The sequence below is a fragment of the Rhinolophus ferrumequinum genome, chromosome 27, assembly GCF_004115265.2.
Source record: "Rhinolophus ferrumequinum isolate MPI-CBG mRhiFer1 chromosome 27, mRhiFer1_v1.p, whole genome shotgun sequence".
NCBI classification, from domain to species: Eukaryota; Metazoa; Chordata; class Mammalia; order Chiroptera; family Rhinolophidae; genus Rhinolophus; species Rhinolophus ferrumequinum.
In genome coordinates this window covers 8,194,831-8,216,623 of record NC_046310.1, presented here as the reverse complement: position 1 = coordinate 8,216,623, position 21,793 = coordinate 8,194,831, and the positions used below count along the sequence as shown (strand labels likewise).

Sequence of the window (21,793 nt, the reverse complement as noted above, 5' to 3'; positions counted from 1 at the left end):
TAGTAGGCAGTTTTATTTTGCACATATTTTCATAGGATTTTTGCACAGAATTTTGTACCTAATTCTGTACGATTTGCAACTACATTATAATGTCCAGCACTTCCAGATAACTCTAAATGTCTCTTCAGCACTGCAAGTCTTCTCTGAAGTTAATGGAAACCCTGAACTTCATGGTGCAGATTGCAGAGGGAAGTGAACATCTGTCTGCATCTGCCACGTTGGCAAAGCACCCTAAAAACCTGCTACTAGAATGTTTATTTTCTTCCAAATATCAGCATGATCCAGGTGTCCTGAAACGTAAACTTTTGTGGTAGGGGTAGAGTGAGTTATAAAAATATTGAAAGTGATTTTGAAGATGATAGTACCACTGGTTGAATTATTTCTGAAGTGGTAAATTAAGGTCACCCTATTTTCCATACAACTTAATTCAATAATAAATTAAAGTTCAGTTATACCCTTTGATCTAGAGGTATGTGTTCTATAGTAACATTCTGTGATCTATTTTATAGAACTTTACATGTGAGTACAATACTCTGGCTCCTTTTCATGATTGCACTAGTATAGAATCCAAATAATGATTTCTTACATAACATGTACTTATTCACCAGAGATTTGTGTCATTCTATTAAACAAGGTATTATTTCCTGAAACCTTATTTTTTCTTTAAAAAATGCTGCTTCTGGCCTTTGTAGACCATCACTATAATTAATGATGTGAAAATTATCTGCATAATGGCATTTGAACAGTAAGAACAATTGGTGAATGCTGTCAGAACTTTGTATCATTCTAATAATATCCTCACGTTTATTGTTCTGTTTCCAGTGTGTGGGTGCCATGTGTAACATGAAAAGGGAGCAGTCCTTATATTCAGTGGCATGAACACAAATCTTTGGTTAAGTAAAGGCATTTGGAATTATATGTGGGGAATCATTGAACTTTTCAAAGAAAATTCATAGCGTTGTTTTCCAAGCAAGTTTGATCATTGGGTTGAGGCCATTGTAGGATTCCTTGTTAGAATAAAAATGTTTCCTAGCTGGTCAGGTGGACTGTGGGATTCTGTAGGTCAGCAGTTTCCAACCTAAGATCATGACAACTGGAGTGCCATCATCTTTAGAGCCTGCAGATTATTGGTGATTAATAATTACATGCTAATAATGGTGGAATAATTTTAAAGTTGCTGAATAATCAACTGATCAAAAAAAAAATAAGGTATAGTCAGTGGTTCCCCTAAATAAAATCTCACTCATTTGCCTAGTATATAAGTTTTCAAAAGTGGAAGAGAAAGGTGTAGAAGTCAAGTTAGCACATTGGGCACCTAATATCATCTCCCCTGCAGCCCTGAACTCAGTGGCCCACAGGTATTTTCTGTGTCATAGATGTGAAGAGAACCGATATCATAAGAAATAGCACTCTTTCAATAGTATTGAAGTTTTAGGGGATGGCCCATAAATCATACTTTTTCCTTCTTGCGTTTGAAACTAAAAAAGCTTTAAATATAGGAATCAGGAAGATGGAAATTTAAAATAAAAACCATCCTTATTACTGATGAAAGCCAGATTGGAGAGTATACTTTCTCTGCGGCAGGAAGACAGATTAGAAAAGAGAAAAAAAAAATCAATGGACTGGTTGGAACATGCTTTGCTTCCCCCCTCCACCACCAAATTCACAAATAGTTAAATCGTTCCTCATTTAGAATGCCACAAGTAGGGAGATAGTCCTAAAATGTCACTCTAGGGAAATACTTCCATAGGGAAACTACAGGACGACTATTTTGACATTAATATGGTTTACCTTGAGTTTCAGACAATGATATATCTTAGTGAATTGTAGGGTTTCATTCCCATCTCTAATATCATTATAATTTATTCCATACTACATCAGAGGATCAGTGTAACAAGTGATAAGATAGTCCCGCTGAGAGAAATGGAAAATACAGGGAGGAGATAAGAAAGAAAAAAGAGAAGACGAAAATCAATGGTTTTTATAAGGCTGTTAATACAATTGCCTAGAAAAATAAATCAAGTATATATGGAAATTCTTCATTCATTCACTTATGCATTCCCTAAAATTGTATTCGGTGCTTACTCCAGACCAGGAACTGTATGAGCCACTAGAAATACACACATAGAAGGAATAACTAGTTCTCATTATTGAAAGGGGACATAAGTAAACCAAAGTTACTCTTTGGTTTCTGTGTCCTGATTAAACTCTAGTACAATACTCGACATATTTTCATGAAGAATTTGTGATGACAAATATAGCAGAAGTTCTGCTCAGATGTTCACTGTCTTAGTCCATTCAGGCTGCTGTTCAAGCAAACAAACAAACAGACAAACAAACAGGCTGGGTGGCTTGTATACAACAGAAATGTATTACTTGGAGTTCTGGAGGAAGTCCAAGGTGCCAGCATGGTCTGGTTCTGCTAAGGTCCTCTCAGGTTGCAGATTGCCAAACTCTTCCTGTGTTCTCATGTGGCGGAAGGGAGGAGAGATCTTTCTGGCCACTATTTTAAGGGCACTGACTCCATTTATGGTCTCCCCGCATAACCTAATCCCAAAGGTTCCATCTCTTACTACCATCACCTTGGGCCTTCAGTTTCTAGCATTGGAATTTTGGGAGGACATGAAGGTTTAATCTGTGGCCTTCACTCCTGTCGTCCACTCTTTAGTTCTTGCCTTCCCCCTACTACCCTGGTGGCATTTGGGGAAGGCAGCTCCCCTCTGGTCCTTTGCTTCTATAGGCTATTTAGAGGATGCTGGCTCATTTGTGAGGTGAGACTGGCAGATCTCAAGTGTTGGCATTCTCATGGCATATCTTTCCGATACGCGAAGCTAGTACACACACGTTTATTTCCAGCTTGGTTAGGTCCTTGTGGACGGCCAGTGTCCCGGCCTCCCCTAGGCTCTTTCCATCGCTCAGGACTTTCTGTGATTTGTTGTTCATTTCCCTTGGTCCACCTTTGGCCTTCCCAAGGATGATGGATCATCTTGCCCCAGACACAGAAGGTAACTGGCTCTCAAGGCAGCATCCTCACCATTTAGAAAACCAAGAAACCCTGTGGATTAAAACCAGGCTCTGGATATTTAACTATTCATCTGTAGGCATTTAAATATGCCGGATCTTCATATTGATATATGGACCTCCCTCCTCCTTCCCTTACACCGAGGCCCATGAACGAGCAGCCAGCGGGCACCCTGGCATGTCTATGCTTCCCGACCCTACAGTTCACTTACTGTCTGTCCCCTTAGAGGGTAGCAAGTCCCAGGCACATCCCTGATCGTGTCCACTTCTTATCTATTTTTCATTTTTTTAAAAAACTTCTTTCTACCTTCTCACTCTCTCAGCAATCCTTCATGTCTAGGAATCCCATTTACCCAGGACTTATCTTGTGTAAATTTCCCATTGCTAATAGCAAATGTCTCTAAAATTTAGCAGGGTGTAGTAACAATGTACATTTATAATTTCACAGTTTCCATGGGTCAGAAATTCATGAAACGTTCCAGTCAAGATGTAGGCCAGGTGACAGATGTGGTACTTTGCTGGTCCTTGGTCCAGTGCATTAGTATTTAACAGGCAAACAATTTACATAGAAGAAAGGTGGTTATTTCTGTTTCAGTGAATTGAAAAAAAAAAAAAACACCAAGAACTTTGTACCTTCTATAAAAAGGAAACTCACTATATTATATAAAGAACAAAGCAAGAGCTTAAAGTCTTCTAAATATTCTTCATTACAAAAGGCACTTTTCTTACATTATACTACATGATAAAAATAATCAGTATTTGCTTTATTTCAGTTTTTAAAATATTTACCATACTCTTATTCGAAAGAGAGGATTGGTTTAGTTTATGTAGTTGTTGTATAATAAACAATTAGAAATGATTTCTTACCAATTGGTGGACTGTAACTATTCTTATTTTCCTCCTGTGATTTCAGATATCCAGCACTTTGTAGACGCTGCCCTGTCACCATACACCTCATACTCCTACGACGTTAAGACCACCAATGTGCATGGCTCCACCAGGAGCACAGCTGTCACCTACAGGACAGAACCAGGGGTCCCAGATGGATACTTGAACTTAAGTTATATCATTCCTAGTGGCTCAGACTCTGTGACACTTACCTGGACTGCACCTTCAAATCGTTCTGGTCCTGTAGAGAAATATATTTTGTCCTGTGCTCCTGTAGAGAACATCCAGCCGTGTGTTTCCTATGAAGGCCATGAAACGTCAGCTACCATCTGGAACCTGGTTCCATTCACCGACTACCGTTTTTCTGTGCAGGCGTGTACTAGGGGGGGCTGTTTACACAGCTCCCCCCTGACGGTGACGACAGCCCAGGCACCTCCCCAAAGGCTGGGCCCCCCTGGGGTACGAAAGATCAGTTCCACAGAACTCCATGTGGAATGGTCTCCACCAGTGCAACCAAATGGTAGGAATTCAAGGCCTAGATGTGCCCTTCTTGGGCAAAACACAAATTCGGATCTAGGCACTTGGAATTGTGCAGAGTCTGGCGATATATTTATTTTTATAACTGCAAGATATAATAATTGAGAAATCATTTCTAAAGATAGAAGATACTACTTGTCCTGGTTCGTAGAATGAGTGTATGTCTTTAATCTAATAATAAATTCCATTCATTTAAATTGCCCCTTAAAAGGCTAATATTATCTTTGCTCTTAATGACATCTGCCACAACACAAATTATGTTTCTAATTTGAAACTCACTTATGAAATGCATTATATTTGACTGTGTCACAAATTAGGGCACCCATAAGCAGTAAATTTTCTCTTTTGGCAAGAAAGGATATAAAATAATAATATATATATATATATATATATGTGTATATATATATATATATATATATATATATATATATATGCCAGCAGACTCCATTAAGTTAATTTTTGTGTTCATACAATTGAACCCTGTTATATAGGCCAAATACACATTTATGGATTTTTTCAGTTCCTTAATATCATGTACTTATTGTGGCAAAACCTTTTTTCTTGGACTTTTTAAAGTTATTTGATAAAACTGAGTAGAAATTAACTATAATATTCCAATATTTATGCAAACAGGGCTCTGTTAAACAGATAATCAAATTAAAATCCCAAAATTTGAAAATACAGACATTGGAGGTCAGATGATAAAATTCCCACTAAGAAATGGCTACTCGTATAGAAATTATGACCAGTCATCTGAAGAAAAACTGAACTTAACTATCATAAGTTACACTTATTTTGTGTTTGTGTACTTTCTCTTTTGGTTTATTTTCCCCACAGATATGCTATTTAGTAGTATTTCATACATTCATTTACCACCAGTTTGTTGTGTTTTGTAAGTACCCATCACCTACATTACTAAGGAAATGCACAGGTAGTCTAGTCAGAAAAATAATGAAAAGCCAACACTCTTTAACTGACTTACCACCGCCCTACCCCCAAAATAGTCTGTCTGATGTGTCATCTTGGTTTACTGTTTTACTTTCCTAGGAATAATTATACGATATGAGCTATACATGAAAAGATTGAGATCTAATGGAGAACCCACATCAGCAGAAAGTCTAGTTTTTGAGAGTAGTGGCTGGCTCAGCCCTCACCCATTTGCAGAATCTGCCAATGGAAATGCACTGACACCTCCTCAGACGACCACAACCATCGCTGGCTTGGAGCCATACACCGAGTACGAGTTCAGAGTCGTGGCTGCAAATACGGCTGGCAGCGTGTCCTCTGCCTGGACCTCAGGAAGAACGGCCGAATCAGGTGAAGAGCAATTCTTTGAACTCTACTTTTACAACTCCCGAATGAAAATAATGCCTCAAATTAAAGTCAGCAGCTCTAAAGTGCATTTCAAAAACAAGAATTATGAACTTACATAAGCTCAGGAAAAATTTACCACGTTGGTTTGTTACATAGATAACCCAAGGTCTTACAGTACTTGCAGTAAGTTGTAGGGGAAGAATGTTTCAGTTACTATTTCAAGGGGGGGAAATGACTTAACTATAGTTATATATAGTGTCTAGTGGATGTTTGCCAAAAATAGCAATTGATTTCTAGTCCTAAAGTAGGTTGGCCATATGTCCCGTCTTGCTCTAAATTGAGCACAACTCATGTTCAATGAAAGAGATACCTGCTGACAAACTTCACAAATTGGATTTTATTTCTCTTTCCAAAACAAATAGTTTGACTGCTCGATTATACTTAATGCCTGAATCCTGGATATCAAAATCTGTAATCTACAAGTGTGCTTATAAGCACATAGCACTATAGTAAGGAAAGAGGGTGAACGTTTTTCATTTTTTTAATGTACCTTCATTAAAGGCAAACAAATATTTTTAATCCTGCACCTTACGCTTTACGTGAAAAACATTTCAAATGCTGTGAGGCTTTAACATAACAGTACACTCTTGTTAGGCTTTGAATTGATGGATAGCTGACGAAATAACTTGGACCTGTTAGGACTCTAGAGAGTAAGGGTAGTGGGAAGCTGACGTCCAAAGAAATCATTTCATGAATAAAATGTGCATTGTGCTTGAGCATCTCTTAATGACTGCCAGCCATCTGGACAAATAATAGTGGCCGGGTGATAGCACAAGTGATGAGCCATAGCATTCTGGAAGGGGGAAACCAAGGTCAGAATGAAAAGTAATGGGTGAGAATGCAACATGGGCCCTCCTAATCTTATGGGTCACTGGCTGATGGCAGGTAGTGAGGTCCTTTGATGATACGAGGTTGGTGAGCACATTTAAAATCCATTATGAAGATCTCAGGATGGCAGCGGGGAGGGGTGTACGTGTGCATATACCCTGCCTTTTCAATCAATAGTTTATTAACACTTGAATGTTTTTCTGTGGGGCTAGTTAGAAGATTTTTAGACTTCGCTCTTGCTGGAGAGTAATCTTGTCCCAGCTGTATCAGTTTGGTTCAGTGAAACAATTCTTACATAAGAAATCCACTATGTCACTGTGCGTTGTTCTGAACTTTGTGGATTGGAACACATACTGTTTTGTTACTTCTCCTTTCAAACGCTTCATGAGACCTATGGTTTCCCACCCAGTTATCTACTAGTTATCTTTATGAACCCAATCAAATTCCTAGATGATTTTATTTTGTGAATGGAAAATGTCTTTGTTGGGAATATGAAGTTGGAGGACATCCTTGCAGGTTAACGTAGGAAAAGAAAATGAATACAATAAGCTTTTAAATGCAGCGATACCTCCTTTTTTTTTTTTTTTTTTTAATCAGAATATTATGTAAGGAGTGGGGTATTTCAGAAACTGGAATGAATGTGTGGGTTTAGTCTGAAAACCCTGCACTGACTGTTTTGCTCTGGTTGTTCTCATGGATAGAGCCTGTATTCATGATCCCTCCTTCAGTCTTCCCTCTCTCACCGTACTCTCTCAAAGTATCCTGGGAGAAGCCGGCAGATAATGTTACAAGAGGAAAAGTTGTGGGGTATGACATCAGTATGATTTCTGAAGAGTCACCTCAACAGTCCATTCCGGTGGTGTGTTCACAGGTATTGTTAGTTTCAACTAAGATCCTTTCAAAATTGACTTATGTCTTCATTTGGACATTTTCTGAGTTTGCAGAATTCAGTGCCAGAATTCTCCCATATTCATTTCTTTAATGGGAGCATTTGTTTCCTAATACAAGGATATATGTACAAGGCCCTATATATTTATGTCACTTATTTTTTCTAATATAAACATACATTAAGACAAAGTTGGTATAATTTTGTTTCATAAAATCTACTTTTTCCACGTAACACATGCCCTTAAAAATCTTGCAAGAAGCTTACTTTCAGCAGCTATGTTCTATCGTATTATTTGAATGTGAAATAATGTATTTAACCAGATCCATAATCAGGTGATATTTATGTTGTATCGGTTCTTTTGGAAATACAAATAACATGGATAAAAACATCTTATGTGTCCATTTTGCATATTTCTGTGTCCTTAAATATTCTGAGGAATGGAATTTATCACATCTTACAGCGAAGGTTCCAGACATGTTCAAGAGTTAGGGTAGGTGGTGACGTACTGCTTGGGAGAAATTCATACTCCAGCTAGCAGTAAGGAGACAAATAATCATTGCTAACAGTCACCGAGGTTTTGCTGTGCACACAGACTCATCCATTAGCCAGATACATATGTAGAAACAATCTTGGAGGATGAGAGGCTCTGGTTAGCCTACAGTTTATGGTTGTGACCAGTGTACTCCATTAGCCCTTCTTCTCACCATGAAGGTGGCCAATGACAGAGACTGGCTGTTTTCACCCGGACAATCATTCTGCGTGCTTGGCTGTTTAGCACGTCTTCCGAGGGAGATGCTCTTTGGTGAGGATTGACATGACATCAAAAAGTTCTTTCCTCTTGAGGCCCTCTACCCTGCGTCTATCCACCTTCTTCTTCCCCCAGAGTTCTCGTTTCCTCAGCTTCTAGTCGTTTTTTCTTTTGTAACCATGACCCAAGCCACTGCCACGTAGTCCTGGTGTATTCTATCTTGAGACCCCCTGCTTCCTACAGAACCTGGATGATCAGGCACACCGCCTGGAGTTCTCCCTGTTGAGAGGGTTTCCTCTTACTGCTGGTTTTAGGATCATCCCTAAATGGTCCTAGAGTGGCCGTCACCCATTTTTGACTTACATCCACATAGTGCACCAAACCCCGTTTTCTCTTCTCTCAGCTTTACAGGGAGTCAGAGGTATGAGCTGAGATTGAGCCACCAGTGTAAGAACGGCGGGTGGCATGGAGAGAGGGACTGCCTGCTTCCCCACCGTACTGCTCCTTGGCTCTGCTGACCCCCGCTGCCACATCTCCACTTTCATTTTATGATGAATTTTTGTTGGGCCGTCCCTCACCTTACTACGTGGCATGTCTGACAGGACCCGACCCATGAGCGATAGCTGCATGGCCATTTGATATTTTTCAGTCAGATGCTCTGCTTTTTCCGAGGTCCCGTAGCAAGCTGTCTAGCAAAGGGGGTGTGATTTACATTGTGTGATAACGGCCTGGCTCCAGACTCTAGGGGTCTGTCTCGTGATTCTCTTGTTGGAGACGCGCCATTTGTGCCTCTCAGCCTCTTTCCCATTATAGTCCCGTCTAGCATCTACCATAGCATCTCTTAGGCTTGGTGCCCCAAGTCACTGGTCTGCCTGTGACACAACCTGGATCTGCTACGGGGCCCTCTCCCCCTCTGGGATGCTCTTAGAGATGGCAGCATGATCTGTTACCTGGTAACCCGGTCACTAACCTGGTCATAACAGCTTTCCCAGGCGTGGCACAAGCTCCCCAGGACAGAAGACATTAAATAAGAAACACCTTACTGGATTTTCTCCTAAAAACAATTCTATTGTCTAAAAATCTACATTAAATCCCACCAAGGTTGTTATAAATGGAACGGATTTTGTAGCAATGTCAGCTAAGTTTTACTTATTACCAAGTTTCATTTTTCTTAGAAACTTTTAAGTCCCATTGTACACAGGAGGAAAGTTTACATCCTAAATACCTTAATAACCTTTTATACTTAGATAAAGCATTAATAATTCAGGGTTTGATTTTCCTTTTCTGATTTCTAAATGTAATTGCCATGGCATGTTACCACAGTTTTCAATTATTCCTAGATTTTAGAACTTTTGAAATCAACTTTACTTCTGAAAAATGTTATGTAGGCAATATAATTTATATTCCAATCACACTGCTTTCTAGAACTACTCACTTAGGTTATGAAATTTTGAAGTCAGTACCCAGGCAAAGATTCCAAATGAATTTTATTGTACTCATAAAGGGAAGATATCTAGAAAATTTCCCCAAATATTATTTTTACAGTTTTCATATTTATGGAATTTATTTTTATGTAAGATTATTTGATTCGTATGTATATTTACATCCCTTAGAAGAAATAGCTTTGTATTTAGTCATGCGTGGTGTCATACTCTCCATTTTAATGACTTTTTTTTCCCTGAATATAATTTTCAGTGGTCTTTGTACCTACAGACTAAGTAAATGTACGTGGTTGCTTTGATCAATTCTAGTTATAATGACGGGACCAACCCTTGGTGTTGGTTATTTAATTACTTGTTTGTGGACTGTTGAGTTCCTCTCAATCTCCTTCACTCCAATCTGCTATTTTCATCTGAAACTGTGTGACAGAGATAATATTTCAAAACATGTAACTGTTTGATCTAATCTGCATATGCTTATTTGCATAAGAAAGATAATTGACCTCATGTGGATGCTCAGTAGTATGTTTACATTTTTCGCCTTTTTCTTTTTCTTCTTTTTTTTTTTTTAGAAAATGATGGGATTGATTTAACATAGTGACATCTTTCTGTGGTATCTCCATCAAATAGCATGTGGGCAATACTGCACTGGTTTGGTTTTGGCCAAGCCCTGTGGTTTTATTTGGACTTTTTCATGATAACAATGACAGTGTCACCATCCTTTATCTCTACCATTGGTGACAATAACCATGCCACCATGCTGCTTTATAGGCAATAACTTGGTTTCCTCATTTATCCACTCAGGAACTGGATTATTGCCTCATAAAACAGTGTGATTGTACAATTATCAATTAAATCCTAGCTTGTTGAGACTCTTCAAAAAAAATCCCGTTTCGTAATAGTGATTGGCATATATACAATAATTCCCTCTGTCTGGCTGTATAGAACTTGGACAGCCAAGATTGTAATTTTTACACTAATTACCTATTTGACTTTTTTTTTTTTTTTTGCTTTGAAGGTATCTGCTGAATGCCAACAATTGTCCTACATTGTAACAGGACTAAAACCTTATAGGATATACAACTTTACTATTTCTCTCTGCAATTCAGTTGGTTGTGTAACCAGTGCTTCAGGAGCAGGACAGACGTTAGCAGCAGGTAAGTGACTTTTACTGGACATGAAAAATACATTGTGTATTTATAAATGAACACCTACAAAGCTCAAAACGAATACCTTCTCTAGTTTGAACTTAATATTTGTCTTTTTTGCTTTCTCCTGCTCTCTCACTGACCCTGATGGCTACTTAACTTGACATTTCAAAAATAAATAAGTAAGTAGGCTTATGTTTAAGAGATACCTCAGAGCTTTGAGTTGCAGCGTGTCATAATAAGAAATATAATTAGATGCAGAGTAACTCCGGCCTCAGCAGCTACCCTAGGTCCTAGGCATGTCCTGACAGTTGTTAGAATATTCAGAAGGCTTCTTAGGAGGGCTCAGAATCTCTCTTCCCTGCATCTTGACCTTTTTTGTGGAGTTGGGTCTACTCACTCCTGCTCTTTGGGGCCAAAGGCAGACGTCCAGGAATTACTGGTTTGTCGTTGTGTCATGTTTTGCCTTTATTGGGTAGGCAGTAGCCAACTTATTAATTAATTTATTATTAATGCATTCATAAGTTTATAAACTTTAAATAAAATATTTCACGTGTGATCCTAGCAGAAAATGGTTTGTGTAGAATTTTATCTGCTTCATTTAGAACAAGCTAGATTCAATACAAACAAGATTACATATGTTATTATCTAGATGACCCAATTACTTTGCGTTTAGTATATTTTCAAATCAGTTTTTCTAGCAGCAGTCTAACAAGGCTGTTTCCTGGTGCTCTTTAAGGAAATGTCCAGATGTGAGGAGGGTGACTCCTAGATGAGTGACAGATAGTGTGCAAACATAGTTAGCTATAAAAATATTCCCTAGGCCCTCTTCTTTACTGTCTTCAGGTCTAATTCTATAGTCTGCTGTTGTGTTCTATTTTGTTTTCATTCGGGAAAAAAATCGTTGGGCTCAAATTGTTTCATCCAACTAATTCTTTTGTTTTTGAGAATGACTCCCACATTTCAAAAAATTACTTTTTATTACCTCTGTGACTGAGCTCTTTGTATTTATATATATACTTAATATCATGTATTTATATATACGTGTGTGTGTGTGTATATATATATACACACACACAATGTACTTAATGTATATGTACTTCAGATGTGTGCATACATGTATAGAGTACCTAGTTTGTTCAAAACACCATTCTCCTATAAGACTGTATATTTATTTATTTTGTGTACAGTATCATTAGGGGGATACTGGATGTGGATAACAGAGGGAGGCTCTCTCCCTTAGGAAAAAAATGACAGCATTTCGGACTAGAGAATAAAAATTAAAAGAGGAATCAACCTTGTGGGTGGATGAAGTGAAACAGAAACAAAACAAGCTGAAGATTGGCCCGAGGTACAAGAGAGGAGACAGGGACCATGGCTCTCTGACAGCAGAAATTGTGAGAAATCAGGACATGTGAGAGTTGTAAAATATATAAAAGTCACCGAGTGTGACAATCCAGCCCATAACAATACATTTTCTGTAACATTCTTCCCAAGTTTTCGTCCAACCTGCTTGATCCTGTTTGTGGTAGGGGCTCCTCCCGCTCAGGCAAATCCATACCAGGTTTAGAGACCACTTTTAAAAGGTAATTTCTGATACTGAGCCATAATATCTCCTCGTGGCTTCTATTTTACATTCTTATTCTACCCTCTTTGGGGCTGCACTTAGTCTCATCTGTCTTCCTCCTGACATCTCTTGTAATAATATTTCAATAACAATACCTCTACCCAAATCTCCTTTCCAACGGCTACAAACCTGGGAGCCTGCACCTCAAGTGGGATGGTTTCTAGCCTGTTAGTACAGCGCTCTCTTTGAGATGACATATAGTCTGTCTTCGGGTAGACACAAACTAAAGGAACTGAGGGGAGACATGCCTGCTCCTGGAGCTGGAAAGAGTAAAACAAGAACAATGTCTGTGACACAGAATCCTCCATGCTCAAAGCACCAGTGGTAACCTCTGTGCTAATATGGTCCTCGCTGGATGCAGCACAAGTTCTGGGGTATGGAAGACCACTGTCTCTGTGCAGTGGACCTCATACTCTGTGCAGCCCTCCCCTTCGTTACTGGTGGCAGCTTAAGGCACTTCTGTCCACTGGTTGGTTTCACTCAGGTTGGAGTGAAACCAACCTGAGCTTGTTGAGTCCTCTCTCTGCCTCTTACTCTTGAAAAATAGAACTGGGAAACTTCTGATATTCTCTGAAAGCCATGAGATGTGAAAGTTAATTGACTTTTCAAATTGAGAGCTTATTCATATGTTCTGGGGTGGGGGGTAAATCATAACTAAAATGCCAGGGCTTGAATTTGGGAACCGTCATCTAGGAACTAGCTGTGTGGCCTTGAGTAATTATGTTACTTCTGTGCCTTCATTTTCCAATTTATAAATAAGGATCACCTATTTTGTAGAGTTCTTATGAGGATTAAAAAAGAGGGAATACATGTTAATTATTTAAAGCAGTGCAAAGTAAATCCTCAGTAAACATTATTATTTATCAGTCACAATGTAAATGTTATAGAATTTCTGATGTTATCAAAATCAGGAAGTATATTTTCTAACTTTGGTCGCATAAGATATTATAACATAAATGTGACAATGAAGAGTCTTAAACTAAGGATCACATTGCAAAAATAAACTATAGAAGGCTAAAGTCTAAAAGCATTATTTTTCAGTTATGTAAGGAGTATCTCATTCAGAATTATAATATGCATCTTCAAAGTTTTGCTCAAAAACTACAAATTTCAAATTCATCATTTGCAATATAGAGGTAATAATATGCCATAACCATATTGTCACTGTATTTTATTGTAAATGTTTAATTCAGTAAGCATCTATTAGGGGCTTAGTACTTAAAATGCTGATGGGTGGATTCAAAAGTAAGCCATCCAAAGATATTAAAGGTGTCTGCATTAAGGTGTTGAAATATAACAAATAGGATTAACACTCTGAGGGCATATGAGAAAGGATAAAAAAAAGCTATGGGAACATAGAATGTGACATAGATACCTTTGATTTGGAAGATGAGGGAATTATTTCAGATTAATTAGCATTTTAGTGGACTACCAAGGATTGGTCAAGATTTTCGCAGGTATTTACTGAATATACACCATGCTCTCGTCCTTGTCTTGAGAGCGTGGTGCTGTTCCAGATACTGATGTGATGAAAGCTGGGGGTTTATGACGATTTCTCTGGCCGTCTTGTAGAGACTAGATTAACAGGAAGTATGTAAATAGAGTCTGGTAGAGTTTTTTAAGAGGCAATGAGGGAGTAAATCAGATAAGTACAAGTAATGATGAAAGGAGGGGAGAGAGTGGGATCAAGGAAGAGATATCCACAGGCTAAGAAGAGAGAAGAATTGAAGATGACAGCAAATATTGTAGACCACAGTGGGGACATTAAATATAATGGGGAAGATGAAGCAAGAACATATGCGAGAAAGCAACCCATGAGTTTAAGTTTGATCGTTTGATAGAAACACGTCCATGACAAATGTAACCAGCCAGTGGCGGAAAATGCAAATCTGGCGTTAAAGAATGAGGCGGATTTTGCAGTCATCTGCCTGTAGATGGGAGCTAAAACTATGGGTGGTAATGAATGAGAAAAGGCAGAAAAATACAAAACAGACGTTCCCATCTCAGTGATTGCTTACATTTGGGGAGAAAGGAGGGGTAAAGGGAAGAGAAATGGTCCGAGTTGAGGAAAGAACCTGGAGAGAGCAGTGTCAGAAAAGTCAAGGGAGGAGAGAATTCTGAAAGGAGCACATTGTCTGTAGGGCCATGTGCTGTGAGCAAGAGAAACAGGAATCACCAGGAAAGTGGGGTGGTTGGTGACTCTCCAACAACACCAATTAGCGCGATTGGAGCAGAAACTGGGATGTAACGGGCTGAGCAATTGCAGGAGAAGATGGAATGGTCTATTTAAAATGTGTGGTTCTTTATTCTTTGCCGAAATTTTCCTTGTGCTCAATTTCCATTAAAAAATTAACTTTTGTCTCCCTTTGAAATATTTTGTGAAGGAAAAATTATTTCAGTGTTCTTCTGGGAAAACGTTTATTTCTTAATCTCTTAGTATATTTGTCACAACTCTGACTATTCATCTGCCAAGCAGAGAGTAAAATCACTTTCATGACAAAAGTAAGGAGGAATAATTTTTTCTTGCTGTTTGACGTATTATAAAATGAACAATTTTAGGGGTATTCAGATCAGTGAGGATAGACTTGTTTGTTTTTATTGGAATATAAAGTAAAACCCAGCAATTACATATCCAATATCCTCCTTGACACCTTATTTTCAGTAAATAAGTTGTGTTTTTTTTCCAGTTTTTTTTCTAAGAGTAAACAACTGGATGCAACTCACAGATATTAACCATAGGAAACAAAACAAGACAAAACAAAACAAAAACAATGAGAAGGCCAATCCTTTAGTATGGTCAACAGGTTTGATATAGGAACGAATAAATGTTTCTTCCTGCTCTGTTTCTTCTACTAATAAAATTGTAATTTGGAAGGTGTATATTACTCTGACAAATTCCAATGGATTTGTGGGAAATGTATCTCTGAAATCTAAACGTAGTTCTTTATCGGAGATCAAAAGCAGAGACCTTCACAAACTTTGAAAAGGAGGACCAAAAATTAGAAGTAGCAATCTGCCTTTTCGAAGCACTGAATAGTGAAAATGTGTTTGTTCTGTAAATCCTAGTCAGAGAAATGAAAAAGATACTTGTAAAGATTTATATGATCTTTTTATTAAAAAGCTTGAGGATTATAATTTGTTCTCTTTTGTTTTACATATCTTTTCAGTTTGGTATGTCGTTAGAATTGGTGCATTTCATCCAGAATATTGCACTGCTCGTTTTTTCAGTTTTGGTGTTGTGACTAAGCCCAGGAACTAATTTTAGGGAGGATTTCCCAAGGAGCAGCTATATGTCTCCCCATTGCAAAATCTTCAAGCAATGCCATTGGCAGCTTCGGGCGTATGAGAGTAATGAGCTGAGGGGCTGGACCCTCTTAGCGTCCTTGTTACACCTTTCTTCAAGATTACCCTGTTCATCTGGGAAATGTGTGCATTTCCACTCTTTGCGATTTAAGGACAGTTTAAACCTTTCTTAAGAGAAATGCCTTTTGGAGAACCATTCCTGGAGGAGCAACGTGATAATTCCTTTGCCTGTCATAACTTGACCTCAGTACCATAAGCTTGGAAGTGCCCGTCTCCCATTAAGCGAGTAATTAGCGGTACATTAAGCTTTTCTGAATCCAAAGTGAAATGTATAGGCTGCTTGCTGCTGGGTTGAAAACACACATTGTTTTGCATGCAGGTACATAAGTCTTTTCATTGTGAGTAGGACCCAGAGTGATTAAACAAGCACTCTTAATATGTTAATTTATAATTTTAATTACAACAATCTTGTATATATAGTCATTAGTGAATACCAATATAAATATTTTTCTATCTTTTTATTCATAATGCATAAACCAATCATCCCGCTACTTCTCTGAGGTTGCCTCTTTTTGTTTCATAATACAATCTTTGTTCTTAGTTATGAATGCATTTTGTTCATTCCTGTCTTGAATAATCCCTCATTAAGCTAGTCACTTTCTGCTCCATGCTAAAAAGGAAAAATTATCATGCAAATGTGGCATGCCATATTAAAAAGCACATTACCAAACACTTTTGTTGCTGTCCTTCAATTAGTTTCCCTTCTTTGAATTTAATTCCATTTGTTGTTAAACTACTGACTTGATGTATGGACTCATGAATCTGAGGCTGCTGCCAGGAAACGGGAAAAAAATCAAAGCCTCTTGGAAGAGCCGCGGAGACGAGCTGAAATGAATTTGCTTCACCTTTGACAAGAACACTCGAACAGCACAGGAATCCTCTGATGATTCAACTTGGCTAATTATCCAATTATTTATTTCAAGAATAAAGGCGCTGTTTTACAATTAGAGAAGTGTAAAGCAATCTGAGAAATTTAATAGTGACAGATGACTTCAGTAACTCCTAAGATAAACAGTATCTGTGCAAACTTGTGTCACCAAGTGTTTCCAGGCAGTGATTCTTCTGTTTTTGCATCAGTGGCATCCTGAGTACAAGGAAGGGTTCTTGTGTGTGTGTTTGTTCTGATCATTCCACGACAGAAATTATTTTTCACTTTTCACCAACATGTCGCATTTCCGTGCCTCTTCTGCAGTGTTTAAGTTGCTTTTCTCTTGATTAAAAGCTTTTGGTTCAAAGCAATACTTTTTAATTGCCTAATGATATAACTCGGTTCTTAGGAAAGAACCGCACATTTAGGAGTTCATTTGCAATATAACTGAAAAATTCATTGCATGGCAGTAAAACAATTTACTGTTAATTACAAGGAGAAGAATTTGCTGTAGCATGCTCACAGATTGCCATGAATCACGCAGCACTCCTAGAGATTTATAACAGATGTGTAAGTGGGATGAATTAGCAGGGTTTAATAACAGAGACACAAATCATGCAGACTTCAAGGAGCTTTAATTGATATACTAGAATGTGACGGGCATGAATCACTCAGCCATTCAACAGCACTGTAACATATGGTCAGCTCAATATGCCGCATCTTAAATCGGTTGGTGAGTCGTTGGTTGTCCCATATGGTGGAAGCAATATATTTTTCATGATTAAAAAAAAAATACATCCATTTTTAAAGAAATATGATTGCAAAGCATGTTTGTTATTGAACAGTCACCTGAATGCCAAACTGTGTTTTTTTAATGATTCTTTTTTCTTTCTTTCTTTCTTTCTTTTTTTTTGTTTTTTAAATGTGGCAGCTTCCCAAAATAAATACTGACTACTTATATGCCAGGTCTCTGGAGGCTCTATGAGAACCTAATGGGTGCTTGTTGGCACACTGGATCCCCAGCAAAGCTGATGATAGCTGGGATTGTCAGGGAAATCCTTCAGACTTGGGCAAAGCAGACAAAATGATAAGAATGATGTCACTTTCAGAGTTCAGGAATGCCCAGATTTGCACATAGAATACAATGAGTCGAATGGGACACCCTTACTTAGCAACATAGGGACGTGGTTGTGATAATACCATGAACCCCCTTAATGTAACAGTTGGACAGAACATTTTATACCAACCTCTTCATTACATGCTCAGTCCTTCAGGGCCATTCCCAATGAAATCCTGGCAGACCATCGCGGAGACAGTAGCTCCCAATCCATGTCATTCTTGAAGCATTGTTTCAATGTATGAAAACAAGTATCCTGGTGCAAACCGGTAACTGCAAACATCTCTTTATTGAATCTGGGATTTGGCAGCTTTCGGCAAAGCTTTTGCAGCATTAGTAAATCTGACAGACTTGAAAAAGGAATACTGCAGCCTTAGAACTGTGGCTGCCAGAATTTAATGTCAATAATTAAAATTTATTTTGATCCTTACCTACTGTTTATTACTGTTTGTATACACAACAGACCTTACTAATACAGAGATGCACTATTAGATGGAATTACCATCTGTTCAGAGTGAAATGCTGGCATCTGTCTTCGATGCTAAAACTAAAATGATATTATTTCTAACAAAGCAAAATTAACTGGTTTTACTCACCAACTTTAATTTTGAATGTGTGAAGGCACCCGAGGTAAAGGCTCGTTGACAAAATGTGTAACAACCTCTGTCGCGAGATCGGCATGTAGATATGTTACTTTAGCGGGGGGCTCTACGAGCCTTTTTGGCAGCAGAAGTGACATGCAGAAATCACACTTTTTAAAACGTTGTTTTTAGCTTTATAATGTACTAATTACAGTAAGGCATTGAAAGAACACAATTCAAATACGTAAAAATTGTACCAGAGACACTATGTGGTATGCAAAATATTTTGATAGATCTGCCCTAAGTAAGTACAAGGAAAGACATTAAATAGACAGAAACTCATCTGAACTAAGTTGCTACAGTGACACCTTTAGGAAAATACAAACTGTATCTTATCTGTGAGACTATTTTTAATTTTCTTCTACACTGACATATATATATAAAAGATTTATATTCAGCACCCCCTCCTTTTTAAGCCTGAGTATCCTATAAAAAAGGCCTCTAGCTTTTTGAAGTTGGAGAATTTGGAGTATCAAGGACAATGGTAGTTTCCATACTGATGTTGGATCAGAGATGCTGCTTTCTGAGAAGCCAGACTTCAGTTCTGTATATCACAAAATAATAAATTGTGTCACAGCAGCGTTTAATGCATGTACACAGTGCATTAACTGTAACTGTAGTACATTTATTTGTGCTAGAGGAGACTTGAAAATGATTAAAAAATCAATACTTTGCTGTCAGAGAAGCAAGTGTTACGATGCATTTAAGTAGTTAATTGCATAAGCCCCATAAAAGCTTCAAGTTTGGGAAGCAGGAACGCCATAATTACAGTCCAAGAAGCTACCTTTTGTCAATGGGGGGCTTCAGGTAACAGTGCTTGCTGTCATCACTGCTGTTTCCTGGGCAGTTCAGAACTCAGGGGTCCTCTTCTCTCTTCACACGAACGATCCTGGGTATCTATCAATTATCGTTGGTCCTCAGAATGATGGCTCCTCACCAAGGAGGAGCTCCCGCTTCAATTCTCAAAAAGCAATGCTTTTCAGCTTCGTCTTATGTCATAGAACACATAGAAAAATCACACTATTTATATGCCATATTGAAGTTAAGATGCATGGTGGCTCAGAGAGAGGAGGATATAAACTAAGCCAGTTCCCTGGGGGGCAGAGGGGATCCAAATGTCCAGCACCCGTTTTGGTTTTACTAATTGAGACGCAATGCCTGAAAAGGTCCAGTCATAGAACGTTGAAACGAGAAGCGATCCTAGATACAGTCGGGTTTATCAGGCTCTTCAACAAAAGAGGAGCTAAGAACGGAGGTACCAAATAATGGATTCGCCGAGAGCCAGTCTAGAACCTAGATTTTTCTCCTTGAGGGAGACTAGTAAACAAAGAAGGAAATGGTAAATAGAGTTTGTTCTTCCCCCCAACACCCCCGAGACAGAGGATAGACAGTCCACAGGGCAACACTGAGTGACCTCAGAGTCTGAGGGGAGAATCCTTTCCTCTTCTGGTCCGTGCTTGGAAAGCAGTTGTAGTAGGTCAGTTGCCAACAGGAAAGTGATGGCTTCATGACCTGGATTTCTTGTCTGCATCCTGGTCCCGGTGCCCTCTTGCAGGTGGTTTGGCCTGGCAGTGTTTGGCAAATCCCATTTGCTGTGGCAGTTTTGTATTTCTGAGAAAGAGTCCAAATCATTTCGTATGGACAAAGTGCCGGAGGATGTCGTACGAGTATGCTAGTCTGCTTCCCACAGGCTCCTGAAACATAGAAAGGCTGCCCAATCCTGCATCTCTGTCTTCAGGGATAATACAGAGTCGGTGACGTTTTAAGATATTGACCCAGCCGTGCGGTCTTCAAAGACAACAAAATTCCTTGAAACTAAATGGAGGTTTGATTTTTAAAGACCTGTCATCAGCAAGGGCTTCTCTTCACTTAGCCTTCAGTTCTTACTCCATCAGACTCCACACTACATAAATTTTGCAAGTGTAAATTTATGCATAATGATATGCTATTAATCAGATTATAAAGTCATAAGTGCTGCATAAGGGAGAATATATATTATCAAGCATTTTATAAAATAATGCTTATACATAGACGAGCCAGCCGAGAAATCGGGTGAGGTGTGATGGTGAGTGATTGAGGTGATGGTGAGGTGGGTGATAGAATTATTGCAAAAAATACAAGAACTTTGTAATTTTATCCCAAGTGAAAACAGACTTTGTATGTTGCTATTCTTTGAAATGATGAATGCTGAAGATTCATTTTATACTTCACAGTTATAAGAGGATTTTCTAAATAAATGCATAGCTTTTGAATGTAGATGAACCATATCTTTTTATAATATATAATTTCAAAGATGTGTGATTGGCTAGTAATGCCTTGTATTTGAATAGAGATTTGTTTCGTAAAACCTAAAGCAATTATGCATATTATTTTTAAAAGTAGTTATTGTCAAAGTATTCCACCAAAAATTTATTCTTATATTGTAGCTGGGGAAACTGAGGAAGGTATGTTTTAAGTGATTTTTTTAAAAATCATGCAGAATTAGAAATTAGAAAATATAACCTTTAAAAGTCTGCAGAACCCTTTCTATTATTCAATGTTGTCTCTTCATTTACTGTTTTGAGATTAACAAATTTATACCTGTAATCCCTTCATTCTGATAATCTGACAAAAAAATCTTGTATTTCCTCTCTCTCTTAGTGATTTTGTGTTTATGTGCATGGTTTAATTGTTCACGAGTATCGTTTTTCCTCTGGTCATCATACATGTGTGTGTGTAACCGGTCTAATTTGACTGAAAATCCCTCCCCCTGGGTTTAGGGGACCTCTAAGGATTCTTAGCCAATAGGGCATTCACCTTTCAAATAGGCTGGGTGACTCTTCTAAGTGAAAGACACCATACCAGCTGGAAGGTTGTTTGGTCTTTTGTTTTAAGCAAGAGAATAAACAAAAAGTACTCTAGTTCAACTCATTTCCTAAGAGTAGTCTAATTGCTTGGTGGAAGAATTCCCCTGTGAATCCAGAAGACATCCTCCACTACTTGTTAGAGTTTAAATAGTCAACATCAATGTTAGTGCACTGTCAGTACAAGCATGCCCTTAATGATGATAAGCATTTTGCTAAGATTAAAAAAAAAAAAAATTATGCTCTTTTAGGAGATATTTAAAAAAATAACTATTCAGTTGCTGAAATTTCTTTTGTTTTGCTTTATTTGACTTCAAAAAATTTTTTTTGACTTTTTCTTTTTTAAAAAAAAAAGTAAAAGATTTGGCAACTTTGGGTCATCGTTGTGGCATCATCCGTTGGCTGGCACAAACTTAATGACCATTCACCCCGCCCACTTCTTCTCAGACCCCACGTGCCCTC

The 21,793-nt window shown here is 38.2% G+C and overlaps 1 protein-coding gene across 1 annotated transcript in view; it reads left to right on the top strand.

Annotated features, from left to right (window-relative positions):
• USH2A (usherin) overlaps positions 1-21,793 on the top strand; it is a 559,517-nt gene that overhangs the window by 146,274 nt on the left and 391,450 nt on the right. Inside the window, exons 16-19 of the mRNA XM_033099662.1 lie at positions 3,935-4,429; positions 5,494-5,763; positions 7,350-7,528; positions 10,743-10,881. Of these exons, the coding sequence (XP_032955553.1) occupies positions 3,935-4,429; positions 5,494-5,763; positions 7,350-7,528; positions 10,743-10,881 (1,083 nt within the window). The remainder of the gene's footprint in view (positions 1-3,934; positions 4,430-5,493; positions 5,764-7,349; positions 7,529-10,742; positions 10,882-21,793) is intronic.